General features: G+C 46.6%; 2 protein-coding genes across 3 annotated transcripts in view; both read left to right on the forward strand.

The window, feature by feature from the left end:
* The window catches only part of LOC116979260 (interferon-inducible GTPase 5-like), a 118,587-nt gene extending 113,327 nt beyond the window's left edge, over positions 1 to 5,260 (forward strand). The window contains exons 1-2 of one of the 2 annotated variants that reach the window (XM_033030868.1): positions 2,796 to 2,873; positions 3,851 to 5,260. In XM_033030868.1, coding sequence (XP_032886759.1) covers positions 2,854 to 2,873; positions 3,851 to 5,054 — 1,224 coding nt within the window. In that variant the 5' untranslated portion in view covers positions 2,796 to 2,853 and the 3' untranslated portion in view covers positions 5,055 to 5,260. Of the gene's footprint in view, positions 1 to 2,795; positions 2,874 to 3,850 lie in introns of those variants that run through there. The other variant, XM_033030869.1, reaches the window with a different exon arrangement.
* A 7,991-nt stretch (positions 5,261 to 13,251) lies between these two features.
* On the forward strand, positions 13,252 to 17,084 carry LOC116979323 (interferon-inducible GTPase 5-like). The gene is made up of 3 exons (XM_033030929.1): positions 13,252 to 13,283; positions 13,827 to 13,962; positions 15,658 to 17,084. Exons 2-3 carry the CDS (start codon positions 13,943 to 13,945, stop codon positions 16,853 to 16,855), a joined length of 1,218 nt encoding a protein of 405 aa, XP_032886820.1. The 5' UTR covers positions 13,252 to 13,283; positions 13,827 to 13,942; the 3' UTR covers positions 16,856 to 17,084.
* The last annotated feature ends 2,966 nt before the right edge of the window (positions 17,085 to 20,050 follow it).

Below are 20,050 nucleotides of genomic sequence, written 5' to 3' on the forward strand. Positions count from 1 at the left end.
GTGTGTGTGTGTGTGTGTGTGATCAAAAGGAAAAAGTACGGAAATGGTAAGGGGAAAATTAAAAAAACCCCGAAGGAAATAGATGTTTACCAAAAAAAAGTGGGGCGGGCGATCGCTCCGTGTCCGTGACGGGGGGTGCGGGGAGATGGTTTGAGTTCCTCTTTCTCCTGACCGGTCTCGAGCCGACGGGGAGGAGGGTGTGTGGAGGAATGGAGAAGGGGAGGTGCCCTCACGCTCCCGCGGAAGCTCTCCCGTCCCTCCAGTCGCCATGCTTCACGCACACAGCCATTCTCCCCCCCCCCCCCCCCTACTCTTCCCGGGAAGACGCTGGCCCTCTCCTTCCCTTCCCTCCCTCCCTTCCCGTCCCTCCCTTCCCTTCTTCCCCCCCATTCTCTCCTTCCCTCCATCCTTCCACTCTCTTTTCCATTTCGCCCCACCACTCCCTCCCTTCTCTCATCCCCTCCCACACACACACATCAGGCACAGACAACTAAGATACACACACACACACACACACACACACACACACACACTCACACACACACACACACACACACACACACACACACACACACACACACACACACACACACACACACACACACCTAAGTTTAGATTGGATAGAAGCCCAAAGGGTAGGATGGGGCTGAAGCCCAAAATTTAATGCCAGGACTGCTTTTTCGCCAATAGTTATTGGTTTTCCTGGCTCTAGTTAATTAAATTATTGTTTTTTTACATTTCACAGTCACTAAAACAAGTGGCATTGTAACTATGTACTTTTCAGAGATGATCTACACATTTTGTTTGTTACTTGTTGGCTTACATGTATGCAATTTTAGAGTAAAATGTAGCTTCGATCTGTTTGGTCCATTAACTCGCGGGCACTTTTTAAGCGCACTTTTTGATTACTTTCCATTCTACCATAGAGGTATAATAAACTTTATTTGTATTTCAATGATTCTACAGACCTTGGCTGGGAACCTGGGACTCGGCGTGTGCGTGCGTATGTGCGTGTGCGAATTGGACACGTTTCTAATTGCGATTTTCCTATCTTTTGTTTCACATAAACTGCGACGTTCGAGTGGAAATTAACCTGCAGCAGAGAAAGTAAATGTAGTCCGATAAAGGACAGGTGTTTCCCAGAGACTGTGTTTACACAAGGGGCATTTAGGGAGGAAGTAACAAAATGCTGCAGATCAGGTTTAATCGACGAATAGATACATAGATACATAGAAAATAAGTGCAGGAATAGGCCATTCGGCCCTTCGAGCCTGCACCGCCATTCAATATGATCATGGCTGATCATCCAACTCAGTATCCTGTACCTGCCTTTTCTCCATACCCCCTGATCCCTTTAGCCACAAGGGCCACATCTAACTCCCTCTTAAATATAGCCAATGAACTGGCCTCATCGACCCTCTGTGGCAGAGAGTTCCACAGATTCACCACTCTCTGTGTGAAAAATGTTTTTCTCATCTCGGTCTTAAAGGATTTTCCCCTTATCCTTAAGCTGTGACCCCTTGTCCTGGACTTCCCCAACATCGGGAACAAAGTGATGGGGTCATACAGTGGGTCAGGCAGCATCTGTGGAGAAAAGGAATGGGTGACGTTGCAGAAGTCGGGACCCTTCTTCAGACTGAGAGTAGGAGGTGGGGGAGGGAACTGGAGCGGGGTGTGGGTGGGTGTGAAGAGTTGGAGGTGAGAAAAGACCAGGACATATCAGGGCTCGTAACAAATCAGGGCGGTGCCCATTGTATGCCGGGAAAGGTGTGATCTGAAGGGAAACAATGTGAACTATGGAGCTGATGAAACAACCAGGGTGGAGGATGGGGGGAGCGAAGGTGAGAGGAATGTTCGTAGGTTAATTTTAAAGTCTAATTCCTTTATTCTGCAGATGCAACTTGTTCCTGAGAATCACTGGGAGATTCAAAGCAAGTTACTGTAACAGCGTTTTATCCCAACACAACGAGAGAGCAGTCCTGAACTACTATCTACCTCTCCCGGGGCCCTCTGACTATCTTTGATCAGACTTTACTGGCTTTACCTTGCACTAGACGTTATTCCCTTATCGTGTATCTGTACATTGTAAATGGTTCAATTGCAATAATGGATTGTCTTCCCGCTGACTGGATAGCCACACAACAAAAGCTTTTCACTGTACCTCGTTACACGTGATAATAAACTAAACTAAACTAAACTGAATTAAGCTGGAACGAGTGCAGAGACGATTTACGGGAATGTTTCCAGGACTCGAAGAATTGAGCTCTGGGGAGAGGTTGGGCAGACTAAGACTTTATTCCTTGGAGCGCAGGAGGATGAGGGGTGATCTGAAAGACGTGTATAACATCATGAGGTAAATTGAGGATGAATCCACAGTCTCTTACCCGTGGTAGAGGCTTAGGGTTAAAGTGAGGGAGGAAAGATTCCATTGGAACATGAGGGGTAACTTTTTTACTCAGAGGGTGTCGGGTCTGTGCAACGAGCTACCAGAGGAACTAAATGAAGCAGGTACTATATCAACATCTAAAGTACATTTGGACAGTGGTATGGATGGAAAAGGTTTATAAAGGTATGGGCCAATTGTGAACAAGTGGGACTAGCATAGATGGGGCATTGTGTTGGCACGGACCAGTTGGGCCAAATGACGTACATTGATTAAGAGGGATATATTTTGCTGCCTTACATACACCTCTGCTACAGAAAGAACCACCAGCAACCTCTCTGCTTTCCTCTAGGAGAACACACACAACTGAAGACAAGGAGGAGCCCCGGTGCCCAAACCACTCCACCCCGGGCAGTGCTGGGACCACTGGATCATCACACAGGCGAGACAAGGACAGTCAGAGAAGGAGAATGGAAAATGCCAGCTCCAGGTATGTCCGGATACATCACACAATGTTATTTCGCCACCTCTCCTCCCTCACCTCAAGCACAGCGCTGGAGTAACTCAGCGGGTCAGGCAGCATCTCTGGGGGACAGGTGGCGTTTCGGGTCGGGACCCTTCTTCACTCTGATTGTGAATGGAGGGAGGCGGCTGGATGAGGTTTTGGGGCAGAACTAAGTCAGGCAAGTGATAGGTTGATGGATGTTGGGAGGTGGGGGTGGGGGTGATGATTGAAGGGAGGCCGGAACTGTTTCCATCCGGCAGACGTTACAAGGCCTTCTACGTCCGCACACCAGACTCGGGAACAGCTTCTTTCCCAGAGCTATAGCGGCTCTGAACCGGCCCTGCTGTGTGCCCCCCCCCCCCCCCACCCCCCCCGGACTGTCTCCCTCGGATGGTCACGTCGCACAGACACATCTGCACTTTAGTCTGTTTTGAGTATTTTACTGTTATAATGTTCTTTGTACAAATCATGTTTTTGGCGTATCTAAATCTAAATTTTAGTAGTTACTTAAGTTAGGATGTCGGATGGAAGCTGCATACCCAAATCTCGTTGCACTTATGTGCAATGACAATAAAATGTATTATTATTATTATTATTATTATTATTATTATTATTATTATTATTATTATTATTATTATTATTATTATTATTATTATTATTATTATTATTATTATTATTATTATTATTATTATTATTATTAATAAAAGACTGAGAAAAGGAGAACTCGTGGGATAGATGGGCTGAATGGCCTAATTCCGCTCCTAGTCCAAGAGAAGAGACGTGAAATGGGAAGCTGGAGGAATGGATATAGGTGAAGGGGGAAAGGGCGGGATTGTGGGATAAATGGTGTATCCAGGTGGAACAATGGGAAGAGAAGAGGGAAAGGGAGAGAAGGTGCTTGTCCTTTATTTCAGTTGGTTTCATTTCAACTGGAAACTTTCACCGAACATGTTTCGTTTCAGCCAACAGGCGGCTCAGTCTGAGACCCCCACATTCTTCACACAGGAAGAGTTCAGCAAACTGAAGTCCGAATTTGAAACGGGAGGAGTGGAAAAGGTTCAATCTCTGCTGGAGAAGAAGGTGAAAGAACTGGACGACACCGAGTTGAACATCGCCGTGACGGGAGAGTCGGGTGCAGGAAAATCCACCTTCATCAACGCCATGAGAGGGCTTCTTAAAAAAGATAAGGGAGCGGCTGCGGTTGGGACCATAGAAACTACAATGGAGCCAACCGGATACTCACATCCCAATCTGCCCAATGTCCGCTACTGGGACCTGCCGGGGACCGGAACTACACGATTCACCGCGGGTTCTTACCTGAAGGAAATGCAATTTAATAAATACGATTTCTTCATCATAGTGTCAGCTGGTCGATTCAGAGAGAATGATGCAAAACTTGCCAAGGAGATTAAGCGGCTGGGGAAGAAGTTCTATTTTGTCCGCTCTAAGATTGACGCTGACCTTAATTCAGTGCAGCTGGAAGGGGGGGAATTTGATGAAGATGTAGAAATGGAAACGATCCGGAGCGACTGCGTCAGTGGGTTGGGAAAGGCCGGGATCCCCGATCCCACCGTGTTCCTGGTATCCAATTTCAAGAAGAATATGTATGATTTCCCTCGGTTAATGAAAGCACTTGCAGATGGTTTACCAAATAAAAAGGAATCTGTCTTTGTCCTGGCCCTTCCCAACGATAGTGTGGAGATTATTTGGAAGAAACGTGAGGTGTTGAAGGGACGTATCTGGATGTTGGCGACCATCGCGGCAGGAGTGGGAGCGATCCCGGTCCCGGGTCTCTCTGCCGCCTGTGACATTGGGATATTGATTGGAGCCATAAACAATTTTCGTGAATACCTGTGTCTGGATGCTGCTGGTCTCCACAGATTGGCCGGCAGAACAGGCTCATCTGTGGAAGAGCTGAAAACCAAAGCAGGATCACCCCTACTGGGAGAAATAACTGAACATGTAATAGTAAAAAGGCTGCGATTGGGTGCGGTCTTCGTTGCTGTTTCAGCCGTGGAAGCCGGTCTTCACTTTGTCCCATTCATTGGTTCCCTGTTTGGTGCTGGGTCATCATTTGTTATGACCTACGCGATACTGAATGATGCGCTGAACCTTCTGGTGGAGACCGCTGAGAAGGTGCTCGCTATAACCAATGGCGCCGAGTAACCGCTCTGCCCCAATATCCATCCCATCAGTTCACGTCGTGCTGGGCTTCATACTTTGAATAAATGCTGTTTGCTTCGAGCTATCCGCTAGTCCGCCCAGGCCCACGTGATCTCCCGTTACTCTACCCCCCCCCCCCCCCCCCCCCCCCCCCTTTCTGTCCGCGACCTACTCCACTATCAGTGAGGCCACACACAAATTGGAGGAACAGCATCTCATATTTCGTTTGGGCAGCTCACACCCCAGCGGTATGAATATTAATGAGTCCAATGTCAAGTACTCCTTGCTTTCCCTCTCTCTCCATCCCTCTCCTATTATAGTTTTCGGACTGGTTTTACTGTCCTCCTGATTGAATTTTACTGATTGCATGCCTCCTTGTCACCTTCCATTCGGTTAACAATGACCCATTCACATTCTCCACCGGGTGGTGCTTCGATGGCAGCCTCGCCGACAATCTGTCTGTCCTTTGATCGCCCTGAAGAGGAAGGCCCACCGCCGGCTATGGGAGTAAGATCGTCCCGTCAACGGAAGGTTAGAGGCCCCCGATCGCTGGAGGACAAGTGAATGGAGAGATTGAACTTTTTCTCGCCTTCCATCACAGTGAGGAATGTGGAGGAGTCACTGTGGTGGATGTTCATGTTAAAATGTATTTTGTGTGTTCTGTTGCTTTTTATTGATATGATGACTGTATGGCAAATGAAATTCCTCGTATGTTGCAAAACGCACTTGGCTAATAAAATATGATTATGATTATGATTCTACAATTTTCTTCAGCAGCGCCCCCTTTGATCTCTCGCTTTCACGCCTCACCCTTCCACATATCTATGTCTCCCTCTCCCTTGACTATCACTGAACAAGGGTCTCGACATGAAACGTCACCCATTCCTTCTTTCTGGGATGCTGCCTGTCGCTCTGAGTTACATCCCCTCTCAGCGGAATGAATATTGATTTATCTAACTTCAAGTAACCCTTGCATCCCCTCTCTCTCCGTTCTTTCACCACTCTCGTCATCATAGAAACATAGAAAATAGGTGCAGGAGTAGGCCATTCGGCCCTTCGAGCCTGCACCGCCATTCAATATGATCATGGCTGATCATCCCTCAGTATCCCGAACCTGCCTTCTCTCCATACCCCCTGATCCCTTTAGCCACAAGGGCCACATCTAACTCCCTCTTAGATATAGCCAATGAACTGGCCTCAACTACCTTCTGTGGCAGAGAATTCCACAGATTCACCACTCTGTGTGTGAAAATAAAAAGACTAATCTCTTAGCTTTAAACTGTGACCCTTTGTGTTGGACTTCCCCAACATCGGGAACAATCTTCCTGCATCTAGCCTGTCCAACCCCTTAAGAATGTTGTAAGTTTCTATAAGATCCCCCCTCAATCTCCTAAACTCTAGCGAGTACAAGCCGAGTCTATCCAGTCTTTCTTCATATGAAAGTCCTGACATCCCTAGAATCAGTCTGGTGAACCTTCTATGGCGATAATGTCCTTCCTCAGATTTGGAGACCAAAACTGTACGCAATACTCCAGGTGTGGTCTCACCAAGACCATGTACTACTGCAGTAGAACCTCCCTGCTCCTATACTCAAATCCTTTTGCTATGAATGCAACATACCATTCGCTTTCTTCACTGCCTGCTGCACCTGCATGCCTAATTTCAATGACTGGTGTACCATGACACACAGGTCTCGTTGCATCTCCCTTTTTCCTAATCGGTCACCATTTAGATAACAGTCTGCTTTCCTGTTTTTGCACCAAAGTGGATAACCATACATTTATCAATTTATCCACATTATACTGCACTAATGAAACATCATACTAGTTTCACTATCGTCCTGTTGAGTACCACAGTCTGTATAACTCGTTACCACCTTTCCCATAGCCAACAATGCACCATTGTGGGCTCTATCTGTCCTTCATCATCGCGCCTTGTTTTGATTTGTCGTTTTACATATATTTCGTTCATTTGTTCTCTGTACCATTTCATATATCTCGTTTCCCTCTCCCTGACTCTCAATCCGAAGAAGGGTGTCGACATGAAATGCCACCTATTCCTTTTCTCTTGAGAAGCTGCTTGTCCCGCTAAGTTACTGCAACGTTTTGTGTCTGTCTATGATTCTACCAGCCCGTTTGTGTCCCTCAGAACTACCCGACAAGCAACAATAAACCAGTTCTCATTCAGCAGCAAAACACTCCAATGCATCTACTTTGGTATCAATGCGAACTGGAAAGTCAGCGCCTTCATTAGATTGTGATTGGCAGCGACTGTCTGGGAAGGACGTTTCTCTCCAGGACGGGAAACTTCCAGTGTGGGGGGAAGTGGGAACGTGTCTGAGAACCTGTCACTTGTCTTATTCCCAGTAATCTTCACCAAGGTGAAGAAGCGGAGATACATCTGCAAGAAGACCAACTCTCTGTGAGGGAACTGGGACCATGTCTATCATCTACAGCTCCAGACAAACAGATATGGAGAATGTTTAGAACTGATGAGAATGACCCGCCTGAAATACATCCCACTGGAATGTGGGCGGCACAGTGGCGCAGCGGTAGTGCTGCTGCCTCACAGCGCCAGCGACACGGGTTCAATCCTGACTACGGGTGCTGTCTGTTTGTGCATGGGCTTCCACCGGGTGCGATGGTTTACTCCCACACTACAAAGATATACAGGTGTGTGTGTTAATTGGCTTCTGTCAGCATTGTAAATTGACCCTAGTGTGTAGGATAGTGCTAGTGTACGGGATGATCAATGGGCCACATGTAATCAGTGGGTCGAAGGGCCTGTTTCCGCGCTGTATCTCTAAACTAAACTAAACTGTAACCACGACTGTTTTAGTATTATTTAGCATTCTGTTATTATATGAAAACGTTGTTTCTAATGTAACCGACAATTACTATTGCAGCTTTGATCATACAGCTCGTTGATTGAGCAGGAAATGCTGATGGTAAAATAAGCCACATTGGGGGGTTTAATATGTACTTGTGTAGTAATGTGGACCCTGTTCCCTTCAACTGACTTGTTGATGGGGAGTGTGTGTAATCAGATTAGTCTCACACAGCAACAGGTGACTCTTTGACATGATATGTAATACAGTTGCTGTTGATGGGTCAACACATGTGAACTGTTTAGACAAGTAGAGTTGTATCTATTGTTAATTAACAAGCTTGCTTCAGTACAAATATACACAATAAAAGTTCTATATAAAGCCTAACTCTTAGTATTCGTCCGTTAACTAAAATGACTGCAGCTGACCCGTGTTAGTGAAACTTGTGAGAACCGGTTGTGTTTCAACATGCTGAATATAGAGACAGATATTTCCCCTGGAGGAACGGGTTACATATCACTGCCAGGTCGTGCGGCACTGTGGTCAACCCAGTTCTATAACCCGGGCATTGATGTTGAGAATGGGGCATCACAGTGGCGCAGCGGGTAGAGCTGCTGATTCACGGCGCGGGTGATACAAGTTCCATCCTGACATCGGTTCTTGTCCGTGTGGAGTTAGCACAGTCTCCCCGTGACCGTGTGGGTTCCCTCTGGGTGTTCTGGTCTCCTCCCACATCCCAAAGACGTGCGGGTTTGTAGGTTGATTGGTCTCAGTAAATTACCCCTAGTACGTAGGGTGTGGGCGAGGAAGTGGGATAACTTAGAACTAGTGTGAATGTGAGATCGATGGTCGCCCTCGACTAGTTGGGCCGAATGGCCTGTTTCCATGCTGTATCTCTAAATAACTATTCTGTGTCACGTCAAGGGGGTCAGCTGCCATCGCCATGAAGTGGAAGACCACACACAGGCCTTGTCTTTGGTTTGTACTGAAGCAGTAAGGTGGGAAATGGGGTTCCCAGATGTTTGGGGAATCTGGCCGCGTTGACATTTATTGAGGATTTGATCATTAAAGTGTTGTGTTTACAACCCCCAATCTGATGTGGGGGATGTTAGATATAGCTCTTGGGGCTAACGGAATCAAGGGATATGGGTAGAAAGCAGGAACAGGGTACCGATTCATGATCATATTGAATTGTGGTGCTGGTTCGAAGGGCCGAATGGCCTCCTCCTACACCTATTTTCTACGTTTCTATGTTCCCTTTGCTCTTGGATGTCCAAACATAGACAATTCGCATTCTGGGCACGGTGCCCCAGTGGAGCTGAGTGGGAGACACCTGCCACGTGCAGGCGATGGTGGAGACTGCAGCTTTCCTGGCACTGAGCTGATGTACATCAGTGCTGTCTGCCCGCTACAGGTGAGTCCCCACTGTCCCCAGTCACTTCATGTGGAACATGTGGAGGCTTCAGCCATGAAAACGGAACAAGGGTCTTCACCTGAAACGTCACTCATTCCTTCTCTCCAGAGATGCTGCATGTGCCGATGATTGACTCCAGCTTTTTGTGTCTATCTTTGGTAAGAATTACTCAGCAGGTCAGTGGAGGGAAACAGAGCTGGCGTTTCAGATTCAATCCCCTCATCACAACTGCAATAATGGATTTGAGACTATTTTGTGTTGTGAACACTGATCCAAATGTAGAGAACAAACCTGCACGTACATGATAGTCCAAAATTAGTTTAGAAACACCAGATATAGAGCCATGGGGCAGGGCAACACGTGACCAGGCTCTTCGGCCCATCACATCCATACTATCAAGCTGCCATTATGGGCTGGACTCATTCTCCTGCATTTAGACATTGGCCATAAACCCTTCCGATCCATTCATCTGTTCAAATATTTGTTAAAGTCACAATTTCACCCCGTTCTATAGCTTCCTCTGGTAACTCATTACCCTCACATTAAACCTATGTCCTCTCGTTCTCGACTCCCCTTTACTGGGCACGTGTCTCCATGCGTTTACCCGATCCATCCCTCTGACAATTTTGTACACTTCTGTAAGAAGTACGTATATTGGCTACCTCTCATCCTCCTGCGCTCCCAGGTATAGAGTGCCAGCCTGCTCCACTGCTCCTTATACCTCAGGCCCTTGAGTTCTGGCAACATCATCATAAATCTCTGCACCCTTTCCAGCTTGACGACATATTTCCTATAACATGGTGCCCCAAACTGAACACAATATTCTAAATGTGGCCTCACCAACGTCTTATACAACAGCAACATGACCCGCCAACTTCTATACTCAATACTCTGACTGATGAAGGCCAAAGTGCCAAAATACTTTTTGACCCCCCTGCCTTCCTGCGCCCTGTAAGAGGGACATTGGCGTAACACTACGCAACAATAATTTCTTGTACCATTAAGTTGTGGAAACAGGAAGGTGCAAAACCCGGGGGAACAACTGTTAAACTAAGCGCACAGAAGTGGTGGCTTGAGAAGGGAGAGATCCTGCACAACCAGTCGAGTAAGTGAATGGAGCAGCGTAGGAGCGGTGCCCATAGGCAGCTGCATGGATCGCTGGTGGAAGGAGACGATGGCATCACGCTGGGCCAGGCCCACCCCCACTCCAGCACACAACCTACTGTCCACAGCTAGAGTACAATTAGACTGGATCGCACGCACAACAAGCATCTCACCTTGTCTCTGCACACGTGACAACAGATAAAGCCACTATCTAAATAATGTCATCAGGTCATAAGTGACTGGAGTAGAATTAGGCTTTTCGGCCCATCAAGTCTAGTCTGCCATTATTGGGAGAGTCTGGGACTAAAGGTCATATCCTCAGATTTTTGATTACCACAGGTGTCAGAGGTTATGGGGAGAAGGCAGGAGAATGGGGTTAGTGGGGAGAGAGATAGATCAGGTATGATTGAATTGTGGAGTCGACATGATGGGCCGAATGGCCTAATTTTACTCCGATCATTTTTGCCCTTGTGATCAAGTCTACTCTACCATTCAATTGTTGCTTATGGAAGGCCTGGTGTCAGAGTGAATGAAGCCGTTCCCGAGGGAAAGATGTGTAAGAAGAAACTGCAGATGCGGGTTTAAACCGAAGATAAACACAAACAGCTGGAATAACTCAGTGGGACGGGCAGCATCTCTGGAAAGAAGGAATCGGTGACGTTTCCGCTGAGTTAGTCCAGCGTTTTTGTGTCAATCTCCCGAGGGAACGATATCGGTTATTAGAGTGTTGCAGAACTGGCGTCGGGGAGACGAGGAAAACTTCATCAAAGTCGTAATATCCGTGGAGAACTTTTATCCCTGTATTATGTTCTGTATTATGTTGACATATTCTGTTGTGCTGCAGCAAGCAAGAATTTCATTGTCCTATCTGGGACACATGACAATAAATTCTCTTGACTCTTGATTTCGCAATGGAGAATAATCCGGTTTTACCCAATTCCCCAGGAACTTCAAACCAAAGATCCCAGCTTCAAACAGGCGCATTATTGCAATTGGTTCATGTAGGAACATGTGTCCAATCACATGAAAGCTACTGGGTGAGAGAGAGAGAGTGGGTGAGTGAGACGGGGAGAGAGAGAGAGAGAGAGAGAGAGAGGGAGATGGAGAGGGAGAGGGAGAGGGGAGCTAGGGGAGAGGGAGAGAGCGCATGGCCTCTCTCTCTCTCTCGCTCCTCTCTCTCTCTCTCTCTCTCTCTCTCTCTCTCCGTCTCTCTCTCTACGTCTCTCTGCTCTCTCTCTCTCTCTCTCTCTCTCTTCTCGTCTCTCTCTCCTCTCTCTCTCTCTGCTCTCTCTCTCTCTCTATCTCTCTCTCTTCTTTCTCATCGTCTCCCACTGTTATTAATTTTTCAAACGGGAGGGGAGAAGGAGAGAGAGGCGCGAGCCACACAACTGCTTTGTTGTGTTCACCTTTCCCCTCCCAGGTCCACTTGCAAGAAGAAGTACAGGTTAGGAACAAGGGTTGAAGCACCAAACTGAGGCGTAGTTCTCAGCGCGACGGTGTCATGTTAGATGGAGTGACACTGTAAAGGCGGCACTGTTCTCCCCGTCAGCTCTCCGTGTGATCTGCTGCAAAGCGACTGGATCCCACAATAGACGGAAAAACTCCGGCAACACTTGAGCCTTACATCTGTGTAAAGTCTCTCTACCCCCCCCCCCCCCCCCCCCCCTTCACCAGTGCGGCTCTCTACTTCCGGCATGGTCTGGGCTTGAAGTTTTGGGCAAATCGAAACTTAACAGCAGCAGCAAAACACCCTTTGTTTGTCCTTCGGGTTCTCTCTGAATGGGAGCGGTTTCAGAGAGCGGGCGTTGCACTCAATACAGAGAATTCATTGCAAATAGATTCGTAATCATGATAGGGGATTATCGAGTGGCCGCTGGTGTTTGTTGTCACGTTACTAGTCCGTCTGGTTGTTCCGGGCACTCAATGAGAGAAGGCGGCCGCTGTTGTCACTGGACGCTTTAACATCCGCTACAACCAGAGCGGCACAAACTCCAGCCCCGCGGCCTCCTGTGGGCGGCGAGGAAACGGAGTGGATTGTCTGCCCCTCTCTGACACTTGTCTCCGGGCCCGGGACCCCCTGCAGAATATCAAACCTCTCTCGGTGCCACGTTAGAATCATAGAAACAGCAAAATAGTTGCAGTAATAATAGTCGGCGGTTCGAGCCAGCACCGCCATTCCATATGATATCTAAAATCAGTTTCCCGTTCCTGCTTTTTCCTCCCCATGCCCCTTGATTCCTTTAGCCCATTAGAGCTAAATCTGACTCTTGAAAACATCCAGTAAATTGGCTTCCACTGCCTTCTGTGGCAGAGAATTCCACAGATTCACAGCTCTCTGAGTGAAAAGGTTTTTCCTCATCTCAGTCCTAAATGGACTTATTCTTAAACTGTGACCCCTGGTCCTGGACATTGTTTCAGTACCTGATCATTTTGATTGATCTCTATTAGTGGCAGCATTTACAGTACAGAAATAGACCATTCGGCCCAACTAGTCCCTGCCATCCTTTTTCTGCCACTGGTGAATTTGCCACAGGTAACATTGTTGTCTATCAGATGTTTCAGTTTAGACACAAAATGCTGAAGTACTTCAGCGGGACAGGCAGCATCTCTGGGGAGAAGGAATGGGTGACCTTTCAGGTCGAGACCCTTTAAACTGATGTCAGAGGAGTGGGTGGTACAGAGATGGATGTAACAGGGATTTCCAGTCCAAGACACTGTTTTAACAAGGGGATTGCTACAGCGTTTCCAGTTACACACTAGCCAGTTATTGTATGAGGTTGTCAGTCACCGTTTCAAAGTACTGACCGATTTACAGACTACTTCTGTAGACCGACTGGGGGTGGGGGGGACTCAATTCTCCAAACCTCCCGCTGTCAGGTTGAGGAAGGTGGGGTGAGACATCCCCGCTGTACACAGGTTCATAAGTGAAAGGAGCAGCATTAGGCCATTCGGCCCATCAAGCCTACTCCACCATCTACCATGGCTGATCAATCTCTCCCTCTTAACCCCATTCTCTGCCTTCTCCCCATAACCCCTTACCCCCATAACAAATGAAGAATGTATCTCTGCCTTGGGGAAATCTATTGACTTGGCCTCCACAGCCTTCAGTGGCATTGATTTCCACAGATTCACCAGCCTCAAACTAAAATAAATTCCTACTCCTAAAGGAATGTCCTTAAGTTCTGAGGCTATGACATTGGGCCCAAGATTCTCCCACTAGTGGGAACATCCTGTCCACATCCACTCTAGACAGGTTTTTGGTAAGTTTCAATGAGGACCCCCTCATCCTTCTAAACTCCAGCACGTACAGGTCCATTTTCAGTAGATTGCATGAAACCCATCCCGATTAAGGGTGATTTTCCCAGTAGCCTCAGGGATTTCTGGTATAGAACAAACCATCACTCACTCTCTCACTACTTTCCTGTTGAAGGAGCAGACTCACACATCCACGGACAAAGAAGAGCTCTGATCGCCGACCTCACCTCAGCACAGTGCTGGGATCACTGGACCATCACACAGGCCGGCAGCGAGACACAGAGATCGGAAATGGGAGGAAACAGTTCCAGGTAGGTCCGGACATGCCGCACCCTGTCACCCTGTCTCCCCATCACCCTGTCTCCCTGTCACCCTGTCTCCCCATCACCCTGTCTCCCTGTCTCCCTGTCACCCTGTCTCCCGTCTCCCCATCACCCCGGGTTGAGATAGAGATATATAAAATTATGAGGAACATCGGTCGGTATGGTGAATGGTCACTTGTCTTTTTCACAGGGCAGGTAATTAAAATCTGGAAGGTTTCCAGTTGAGAGGTAAAGATGACTGGTGGGTATTTGGAACCAGCTGTCAGAGAAGTGGTAGAGACAGGAACACGATCGTCATTTATTAGCCAAGTGGGTTTTGCAACAAACGAGGAATTTGGTTTGCCACACAGTCAAACCTAAAAAGCAACAAGACACACAACTATATAAACATGTGATATAAACATCCACCACAGTGACTCCTCCACATTCCCCACTCTGATGGAAGGCATTAAAGTCTTATCCACTTTACTCCTTTCCTCCTGCGAACCAACCGCAGCTGGAGATCGAGCTCCAACGTTGGGGCGGTCGAACTCTTGCGGCTTGGAGTTTACGAAACCGGTCCCTAATCAGGGTCCGCCAGCTTCACGATGTTAATGTCCGCAGCTCTCGCAGGTTGGAGCAACAAAGGCTGACCCCTGGCAAATGGAACGCCCGCTCCAAGATGGTAAAGTCCGCAGTCTCCACGGTTTTGGAGTCGAGAAGTCCCAAACCAGAGGCCGACAACTCCACGATGTTAAGCTGCAGTGCAGACGGAGATACAACATGGAAAGAGTGCAATGGACAATAGGTGCAGGAGTAGGCCATTTGGCCCTTCAAACCAGCACCGCTATTCAATATCATCATGGCTGATCATCCCCAATCCTGTCTTCTCCCCATATCCCCTGACTACACTATTTTTAAGAGCCCTTGCTGCTTCCAACATATTAATTCATGTTCAAATTGTTATATCCTATGAATCCAAAATGAGGAGACCAGTATGAAGAAAGTCACCGACCAGAAACGTCACCTATTCCTTTTCACCAGAGGTGCTGCTGACCCGCTGAGTTACTCCAGCATTAGTTACTCCAGCATCTTCGGCATAAACCAGCAACTGCAGTTCTTACCTCGACGATAGACAATAGACAATAGGTGCAGGAGTAGACCATTTGGCCCTTCCAGCCAGCACCGCCATTCAATGTGATCATGGCTGATCATCCCCAATCAGTACCCTGTTCCTGCCTTCTCCCCATATCCCCTGACTCCGCTATTTTTAAGAGCCCTATCTAGCACTCTCTTGAAAGCATCCAGAGAACCTCCCTCCACCATACATGCTGCCTGACCTACTGACGTCTTCTGGCATTTTTGTTTTGCACTAGATTCCAACATCTGCAGTCTCTCATGTCTCCACCATCAACTGATCCATACCCAGGCACATTCCAGAATCTCACTCTGTACAGAATATCTGTTGCACTTTGTTCTGTTGCAGGAAAAGCATATCAACCATAACTATACTTAGCCTTATAATTGTGCATGTGTACAGAAGTACAGTGAAAAAAGCTTTGTTTAGCATGTTGTGTAATCAATAGGTCAGGTTGACATGAGGATATCTGGTAATGATGCAATGTGCAATGTATTTCGATGCTATTTCAACTGGAAACTATCATGGTTTCATTCAGTCATGTTCTAACACATGTTTCCTTTCAGTCAACAGGTGGCTCAGTCTGAGACCCCCACATTCTTCACACAGGAAGAGCTCAGCAAACTGAAGTCCGACTTTGAAACGGGTGGTGTGGAAAAGGTTCAACCTTTGATACAGAATAAGATCAAAGAACTGGACAAGACCGAGCTGAACATCGCCGTGACGGGAGAGACGGGTGCAGGAAAATCCACCCTCATCAACGCCATGAGAGGGCTTCGTAGCACAGATGAGGGAGCGGCTGAGGTTGGTACCACGGAAACTACAATGGAGCCAACCGGATACCCACATCCCAATCTGCCCAATGTCCGCTACTGGGACCTGCCGGGGACCGGATCCCCACAATTCACCGCGGGTTCCTACCTGAGGAAAATGCAATTTAAAAAATACGATTTCTTCATCATAGTGGCAGCTACTCGATTCAAAGAGAATGATGCAAAACTTGCCAAGGAGATTAAGCGGCTGGGGAAGAAGTTCTACTTTGTCCGCTCTAAGATTGACGCTGACCTTTATGCTGTGCGGAAGGAACGGAAGACATTTGATGAAAACGAGGAATTGGAAAAGATCCGGAGTGACTGTGTCAGTACGTTGGGGAAGGTCGGGATCCCTGATCCCATCGTGTTCCTGATATCCAGTTTTAAACAGGATCAGTATGATTTTGTTCAGTTAATTGAAGCACTGGAAGGTGATTTACCAAACATAAAGAAAAGGATCTTTGTCTTGGCCCTTCCCAACCTCAGCGTGGAGATTGTTCAGAAGAAAAGTGAGTTGCTGAAGAAGGGGATCTGGGCATTGGCGACCATCTCGGGATTAGTGGGGGCCATCCCAGTCCCTGGAGTCTCTCTCGCTTGTGACATTGGGATATTGATTGGAGCAATCATCCAGTTCCGGAAATGCCTGGGTCTTGATGATGCTTCTCTTCAGCGACTGGCCAACAGGACAGGTAAATCCATGGAAGAGCTGAAAGCCGCAGCAAAAAGTCCCCTGCTGGGAGAAATAACTCCAGATGTCATTATGAGGATAGGTTGGGGAGTCGCGGTTGTTACCGTGTCAGCCCTGGAACTAGCTCTCGACATTGTCCCAGTCATTGGCTCCATTTTTGGAGCAGGTTCATCATTCCTCATGACCTTCAAGATCCTGAGAGATGCGCTGAAGGATCTGACAGAGAGCGCGGAGAGGGTGGTGAGGGTAGCGTTTGAAACTTGAACATAGAAGGGGACAGCACAGGAACGGACCCTTTGAATAATGCCAACATTACGCCAAGTTCAACTGATCTCATTTGCCAGTACATGATCCATATCCCTCTACTGTCTGCACCTCCAGGTGCCTATCCAAAGGCCCTTTAAATGCCACCATCAAACATGATTTACGTCTTTCAATTAATCGAGTTCCTTTTATGTTGTGTCATAGACACATAGAAAATAGGTGTGGGAGTAGGCCATTCGGCCCTTTGAGCCAGCATTACCATTCATGGAAACAAAGAAACATAGGAAATAGGTGCAGGAGGAGGCTTTTTGGCCCTTCAAGCCAACACCACCATTCATGATGATCATGGCTGATCATCCACAATCAGTAACCTGTGCCTGCCTTCTCCACATTCCCCTTGATTCCACTGGCCCCAAGAGCTATATCTAACTCTCTTTTAAATTCATCCAGTGTATTGGCCTCCACTACCTTCCGTGGCAGCGACTTCCACGAATTCACAACTCTCTGGGTGAAAAAGTTTTTTCTCATCTCAGTTTTAAATGGTCTCCCCTTTATTCCCCTGATTCTGGACCCCCCCCCCCCCCCCCCCCCCCCCCCCCGCGCCAACATTGGGAACATTTTTTCTGCATCTAGCTTGTCCAGTCCGTTTATAATTTTATTTATATAATAAATACAAGCCCAGTCTTTCCAATCTTTCCTTTTATGACAGTCCTGCCATCCCGGAGATTAACCTTGTGAACATACTCTGCACTCCCTCAATAGCAAGAATGTCCTTCCTCAAATTAGTAGACCAAATTTGCACACGATACTCCAGGTGTGGTCTCTCAAGGGCCCTGTACAACTGCAGTAGGACCTCCTTGCTCCTAAACCAAATCCTCACACAATGAAGGCCAACATGCCAGTAGCTTTCTTCTCTGCCTGCTGTACCTGCATGCTTACTTTCAATAGATTGAAATAAGTCAATAGATTGAAGAAGTCTAATGTCAAATCTTGCTGGATAAATACAAGAGTGATAGTATATTTATGATGACCAAGAACCACCAGTGAGATGTACAGGTGGTACTTCCAGAAATTCAGAAGCTCTGTAACAATCAAGGTGAAATGTTATTCAGCATGGGCCTATAGAAGGCACAGTTTTGTGAACTTTCAGTTTAGAGATACAGATGGAAACAGGTCCCTCAGCCCACCAATTCCACACCGACCATTGATCACAGTTTCACACTAGGTCGACTTTACCGCACTCTCTCATCCACTCACTCCACACTAGAGGATATTTTACAGAGGCCAATTAACCTACAATCCTACACGTCTTTGTGGGTAGAAACCTGAGCACCTGGAGAAAACCCACATGCTCACATGGAAACCATGCAAACTTCACACAGGCTGCACCCGTGGTAAGGATCAAACCCGGGTCTCTGACGCTGAGGGACAGCAGACCTACCTGTTAGACATTGAAACATAGAAAATAGGTGCAGGAGTAGGCCATTCGGCCCTTCAAGCCTGCACCGCCATTCAATATGATCATGGCTGATCATCCAACTCAGTATCCTGTACCTGCCTTCTCTCCATACCCCCTGCTCTAGCCACAATGGCCACATCTAACTCCCTCTTAAATACAGCCAATGAACTGGCCTCAACTAACTTCTGTGGCAGAGAATTCCAGAGATTCACCACTCTCTGTGTGAAAAATGTTTTCCTCATCTCGGTCCTAAAAGATTTCCCCCTTATCCTTAAACTGTGACCCCTTGTTCTGGACTTCCCCAACATCGGGAACAATCTTTCTGCATCTAGCCTGTCCAACCCCTTAAGAATTTTGTAAGTTTCCATAAGATCCCCCCTCAATCTTCTAAATTCTAGCGAGTACAAGCCGAGTCTATGCAGTCTTTCTTCATATGAAAGTGCTGACATCCGCCATTGCAAGGTACCAAGCAACAGCACCTTACAGTTAGCAGCCAATTTGACAGCCATAAAATGCAGCTGAAACGCTGGGGATTTTTAGCACAAAATAAGTGTAGTAAAGCACACAAATGATTGGAAAATGCAAATTCACCATCACTACAAACCTCTGAGGTTTAATGTGGGTCAGATTTTCCCAGCTAGGTTCTTGTCTCGTTGACCTGTGACTTTTCACCAATCTGATGTATGAATGGATTGTACTTCAGGAAGTTGGCCCAGTGACCATTGGCAAGGTCTTGTATACGGAGGGCAGTGCGTGTTGAAGTTCCATTGCATCACAATGATGAAGAAGCCTCAATCACAGAAATTACTAAAGAATCCTTACTTATATGTGAGGCACATCCACATGCAGGAAGCTGTTATGGTCTTTAAAAACCTTGAATGCCATTGAGAATAATTGAAGAACTATTAAAATGCTAAAACAATTTTAGTTTGTTCTTCCTTTAGAGGTTGATATTAACACACGGAGATGGGGGTAAAACTAATAATTATACAGACAATAACTATGCAACACAACTAAACAATCTTTTGACATTTTTATTAACATGGGTAAAAAATATAAATTTATCACAGAAATATCAATAGATAACATGACAAAATATGATGAATTATTGAAAGGAATTGCATTATGTAAAAATAATGGCCTTGCGTAGCTTTAAAACTTAATTGTAAATACCCATCTGGCACATGTTGTACGGGAAAGATAGATCAGCCATGATTGAATGGTGGAATAGACTTGATGGGACGAATGGCCTAATTCTGCTCCAGGAACTAATGAACTGTATTAATTCTGATTTTCAGCACAATGTATGTTAGCGATCTGATGTATTCAAAAACGCTCTGTGATTAACATACACTATTCCAAATATTTCTCTCATCAATACATATCTGTGCCTTCTGATTATTCAAGATAAAACCTCAATAGAAATGCAAATATTGTGGTCTGATGTTTTTCTTACATTTTGTTGTGCAGCACAGTGTATCTCAATACATGAGAAACACCAAAAGAGAGTTGTCTGTCCTGCAGAAATGCATTGTACCTTCCCACAGGTTGCGAAGGTGCTCCATAGAGTACAAGATTCCATGCAACTCATGCACATAGTATTTACACACATTTTCATCAATGGGCAGCACCTCATTCCACAGACTGTACAAGTCAAAGTCATCCGTTACATTGAGCGTGAAATCCAGGGTAATGTGTCGTAGGTGGTAATTGTTCAATAAAATATAGAAAACATT

The sequence above is a fragment of the Amblyraja radiata genome, chromosome 12 (genome assembly GCF_010909765.2).
Source record: "Amblyraja radiata isolate CabotCenter1 chromosome 12, sAmbRad1.1.pri, whole genome shotgun sequence".
Classification (NCBI taxonomy): domain Eukaryota; kingdom Metazoa; phylum Chordata; class Chondrichthyes; order Rajiformes; family Rajidae; genus Amblyraja; species Amblyraja radiata.

What these genes read in the sequence shown, in the direction of transcription:
- LOC116979323 (XM_033030929.1), top strand. Translation starts at nt 13,943, where the DNA reads ATGGGAGGAAACAGTTCCAG. An exon ending in ATGGGAGGAAACAGTTCCAG is followed by an intron (nt 13,963 to 15,657) that starts GTAGGTCCGGAC and finishes GTTTCCTTTCAG; the next exon opens with TCAACAGGTGGCTCAGTCTG.